The sequence below is a fragment of the Pteropus vampyrus genome, unplaced genomic scaffold, assembly GCF_000151845.1.
Source record: "Pteropus vampyrus isolate Shadow unplaced genomic scaffold, Pvam_2.0 Scaffold173, whole genome shotgun sequence".
NCBI classification, from domain to species: Eukaryota; Metazoa; Chordata; class Mammalia; order Chiroptera; family Pteropodidae; genus Pteropus; species Pteropus vampyrus.
The window spans coordinates 3,153,526-3,158,924 of record NW_011888954.1 but is presented as its reverse complement, the minus strand read 5'-3'; the positions used below and the strand labels follow the sequence as shown (position 1 = coordinate 3,158,924).

Here is a 5,399-nt window from a genome sequence, read left to right as displayed (position 1 = left end):
AAAATGCCACCACGGTAATAATTACGACAATGATGATGATAATGACAATAATAATAATAATACCTAATGTTCATATGGCACTTAATACTTGCCACAGTCTGGTTTAAAGCATTTTAAATATATTGGCTCATTTATTCCTCACAACAGTCCTATAGGCAGGTCCTATTGTTATCCTCACGTTGCAGATGAGGAAACTGAGGCAAAAACAGGGTAAGTTACTTGCCTTGTGTCATATAGTTGGTAAGTGGCGGATCTGTAGTTTGAAGCCAGGCAGCACTAGCAGTTGGGCTGTGCTGCCTCTGGGTGTTCAGGCCAGAGCCTGTGGCCTTCAAATCCTGGTGGGCCTCAGACACATTCCCTGCTGAGTAGAACCGTTAAGAGAAACCCTCCCCTAGGCCGTGCCACTGCGTGGGTTAAGGATTGGGTTTCCTTGCCATTGGTCTTTCTTTGTGGCTGCTCCTATCCTGGAGAAAGGCGACAGGAATGGTGAAACTCTTCCAGTTCCCTGAAAAAAAAAAAAAAAAAGTTTAAGATGACGGGGTTGCCAGCTGTAGGGTATATTCATTTGCCTCTGTCCTTGTCTTGAGCCCACGTTGACAGCACCATGACCCACAATGTGTACACTTGAACAAGTTTGCTCCATCTGAGCAGTGTCTGAATGGGTGTGGGAGGGTGGGGTGCGTGGGGGGACTTTGTAGAAACTGTAACATTCAGGGCTTTCTCAGCTGCATGCACTTGGGAGGGAGGCTGGTAGAGAAGAAGCGGACCAGACTTTGGCATTCTCCTTAACTTAACCTCAGTCCGAATCTCAGCTGTGCTGCTCTCTGGCTGGGTGAATTTTTAGACACGATATTTAAATTCCCTGAGCTTGAGTTTCCCTGAATGTACAGTGGGAATAACGAATAACTTTCTGCGGCTCTGGTGAGGATTACCAATTTGGTGGTTTGTTGGTACCTCAGAGCACTTTCTATATCTTTCTCTGAGGTACTTCTGCTCAATTCTTCCATTGGAGGCATGGGCTAGAGTGAGTGGTACGTGGTTCAGACTGTTATAGTGGTTCAGCCCTGCCATTCTGAGATAGCTCTGTGAAAGTGCAGAGAAAAATTTGGCTGTGTAATGATGTTCAGGGTTATTGGATTGGCACTACCATGCTGATTCTGGATGGGTATGAGCTGTGATGTGGGTTTTCACCAGCGTTTCCTGTGATTTGGTTCCCTTGTACCTGGCCACCAGAACAGGGCATAGTATTAGGTCAACGAGGGCGGGTCTGTCTTATTCATCTTATATCCCCAGCAGGACTCAGCACAGTGACCTTCACATTGTAAGCATTTAACCAACATTTTAGAATAGAACAGAGTAGAATAGAAGAGAAGAGAAGAAAAGAATAGAAGGTAGAGAAAAAAGTGAGGAATTAAGGTGGGGGGAAAACCATCAAAACGAGGACAGGATCATCCAGCTGAGTGATGGATCTTCCACTTCAGTCTTCCTGCCTGGCCCCTCACACTGCTTATCTTTCAGGTCCATAGATATTTCGGAAGCTCAGAAGGTGCCAGGGTTTGTTTGCTTTGTCTCCGCTGACGATATTCCTGGGAGTAACCAAACTGGACTTTTTAATGATGAAACGATCTTTGCGAAGGATAAGGTATGTCCTGAACTTTTAAAAATATGGAGTTAGTGGAATGAGTATTTAAATTTTAATTTGTGCTCATTTCTCCCAATCCCTAATTCTGAGAAGACTGTACATTTGCACACATCGTGGCCTTCTTCCGGTTGGTCAGCATTCAGGACAATCAGAAAAGGGATACAATATGCCTGGTAGCACTTTTAATTTTAACCTAATGTTTACTTGTTTATTTAATTGATGGCTGCTGTTTGTATATAGTAAGATGACTTTATGCCAAAGTGGCATTGAAAATAGGCTGGTGATTGTATCTGAACTAACAATCGAGTTCTTAAGGGTACAGTATTTGGTTTCTTTGTTAAAAGAAAATGAAAATACATTAAACAAGCTAACCAGAATAGAAATCACAATACCACCACTACATGTATATTGATCAGTCACTTACATGCATGTTCCACTATTGATTTCAACTATATATGAAGTTCTTCCCTGCTGAAAAAGAGACTTCCAAAGATTTAAGAGAGCTGCTACAAAAATCCGTATACTTCTAGGATAGTTCTCAGAAAGTCACTTTATACTTCCAGTGCGGATCAAATGTTGCAAATTAGAAGTGGGTCGGTGTTGCTAGAGGGCAAATTTACCTTATTATTGATGTAAAGTGTGGGAGAGAATGAAAAAGTACAGCAGGTGACACAATGACTCCATAGGAAAGCATCTGATAGACAAACAAATTGCTTTACACACTGCAAGAGCCCCTGGGAGCTTTGCTAGCGTTATGGTTGGTGAGACTCACCCAGGTTCAACAACCACTGCACTAACCAATTAAGTCAATAACTTAATTGGATCCTCAAGAAATAACGATCAGAGACAGGCATGCTAAGTATTGGTTTCTATCGTCAGAAGCCTCATATTCCAAAATGATAAGTTGAACTATTTTTTTTTTTTGCTTTTTATTGTGAGGGAGGGGGGAATGTTGGAAGAAAATGATCACCAAAGGAGATCCATTAAGCTTTTATAAGAACCGAATTATTAAATGAAAATAATAATCATTATTCTATAAATCTAACAGAAAATAGTATATAGCTCATCGAGTCTAAGAATCAGCATTTGGAAACTATCGCTTCTGTGCATCGAGATGAGTATAAGAACAGACAGACTGCTCTCTCTGAGAAGTGTTTGGTATACATCTGGGAAACAAGATAAAAGAGAGTGGAGTGGGGGAAAGAAAATGAAACTGGGTGTCAGGGCCCAAGGTTTAATCTTGGTCTAGTAACAAGCCAAATGTGATCTTGCCATCTGGGTCTCCATCTCTTCCCATGAAGGACAAGAGTGTTGGAGGAGATCCAAGTTGACAGATACGCTTCATGCTGCCACATGTTCCATTTGGCTGCTCGTGGCAGACATCATTAATCAATCACTACATTCTTTCCTCGGCAGCTTCTCAACCAGCTGCCAGTACTAAATGATCAGAATTGGCCCTTGCAATGAAGCAAGTTTGACATCCTGATACTAGTCCTCTACTAGTCCCATTCCGGTTCTACTGATTCTAAACACTTATGAAGAAGCACCTAGCCCCATGTAGGAGGTTAAGGAAATGAAAAGGCCTCAGAGAATTCCTAAAATGTGTCTTAACAGGAAATTGTGGGGGCCGGGACTGCCTTTGTCTTTTTTTTTTTTTTTTTTTAACCATCCAAATTTTTTTTTTTTTTTTTTTAACCATCCAAAATGATTGGCTTCATGAGGAGCTTAGTGATGTTCTTCAACAGTCTGGCTCTGCTTCTAGGTGACTTGTGTTGGGCAAATCATTGGTGCCGTGGTCACTGACACCCCGGAACATGCACAGAGAGCTGCTCAGGGGGTGAAAATCACCTATGAAGAACTTCCAGCCATTATCACCATTGAGGTAATTGAGAATGGGCTGCCTGTGGAGAGAGGTGAACTCCCTATCTCTGGAGGCACTTTGATGAGAATCCTCTAAAGCAGGATACTGGTCCGTGTCCTGTTAGGAACAAGGCCACACAGCAGGAGGTGAGCAGTAGATGGGTGAGCGAGGGAAGCTTCATCTGTATTTGCAGCCACTCCCCAGCACTAGCATCATTGCCTCAGGTCCATCTCAGATCATCAGGCATTAGATGCTCGTAGGAGCACCAGTCCCTGGTGCCAAAAAGGTTGGGGACCACTGCTCTAGAGGACATTTGAGTAGCAGGTGGGATTTGACTAGACAGATTTTAAAATACCGTCCAGCCCTGGGATCGTGTGGTCCGATGAAACCTTTCTCAACGTGATCCTAGACTCAGTGCACTAACGGCCATACTGAGTCCCTCCTTCCAAATTTCAGCTCCAGTTGCGTTTTTGAGGGATTCTTTGCTTTTCCTCAAGAGCCAAGGTTGTCCACCTCATTCTGAGGAAATGCAGGAATATGACTTTCTGGGCTACACGTGAGCTTACTTTAAGTCTATGTAACAAGTTTGTAGAGATGCTTATGTGAGAAGAGAGGCAACAGTTCATGGAGCTTCTCTTCCCCCAAGTCAGAAACCACCTTCCTCCCTCTGAAAGTGAAGTCACTGAAGCTTCTTTTTGATCCCCAGGATGCTATAAAAAACAGCTCCTTTCATGGACCTGAGCTGAAGATCGAGAAAGGAAACCTCCAGAAGGGGTTTTCAGAGGCAGATAATGTTGTTTCAGGTACAGCTGCACCATGCAGCAGTGGGGGTGGGCCCGCCCTGGTTTATGAATAAAATTCAAGAGCTGCACCTTGAGGCCTGGGGCAGAGAGAAGTGATTTCCTATTATTTCCTTAACAGAAAAGTTCCTCTGATGTTTGTAATAAGATGAAGATGACAAAACCTCAGTCATCTTCATCTCCACTCCCCTGACTCTAGGCTGAATATACCTAGATGGTTTCAGACAGGTTATAGTGCGTCAGATTTGGAAGGTTGTCTAGGGAAGATAAACGGCCACCAGTGGAAGGTGGCAGCCTTGGCTCTGGCCTCTAACCACACAGACTCCTGGCCCTCTCCCTTCTTCAGCTAGTGCTCCCCACTCCCCACCCCTTCTCCCTCACCCTCTGCATTGTGAAATCAGGTCCATAGCCCTTGTCCCAGGCGGAGGCTGCTGATCAGACTTCTGATCACTGGAATTGTTTTCTACACTGTCTGTTGTATATCACTAAGCCCTTAGTAAGCTCACTCACCAGCAGGCTTGATAGCTTCAGTTCTGGGAGGTATTTTTAGCTTTCGATCACATCTGTTAATTCTTTCTTTACCTTTTCCAAAAATTCATAGTAATCGTTTGAAAATCTTTGATTTCCACTGGCTACGGTGTGAAGAGAGCTTCGTGCCTGATACATTTCAGTGTTGTTCTGGTCTCTTTGTTGAGGTGGGAGGTTCATATCCCAGATGGCTAAGACTTTGATACCCTTTTCCACCCCGGTTAGAGACCCTAGAGGTTACCTGTGAGAAGCTGGTTCCTGTCCAGGGCACTCAGTGGGTACACGCTCTCCTTAAGCAATCTCACCCACTGCAGCAGCAGGCTCACTGTGGGAAGTCTTGTTGCTTCCCCAGGTGAGTTGTACATTGGTGGCCAAGAGCACTTCTACCTAGAGACTCACTGCACCATTGCTGTCCCGAAAGGCGAGGCAGGTGAGATGGAGCTCATTGTGTCCACACAGAACACGATGAAGACGCAGGTAGGTGTCCTGTGAGTCAGTTCAGGGGTCTGGGGAGGTCACCAGGAAGCTCCTGGCACACTGGGAGTGGTAGAATGGAAAATGGGAAGGG

At 44.4% G+C, this 5,399-nt stretch overlaps 1 protein-coding gene across 1 annotated transcript in view; it reads left to right on the top strand.

Annotated features, from left to right (window-relative positions):
- Positions 1-5,399, top strand: part of XDH (xanthine dehydrogenase) — a 56,940-nt gene that overhangs the window by 31,020 nt on the left and 20,521 nt on the right. Inside the window, exons 16-19 of the mRNA XM_011370769.1 lie at positions 1,519-1,642; positions 3,405-3,524; positions 4,210-4,306; positions 5,184-5,308. Of these exons, the coding sequence (XP_011369071.1) occupies positions 1,519-1,642; positions 3,405-3,524; positions 4,210-4,306; positions 5,184-5,308 (466 nt within the window). The remainder of the gene's footprint in view (positions 1-1,518; positions 1,643-3,404; positions 3,525-4,209; positions 4,307-5,183; positions 5,309-5,399) is intronic.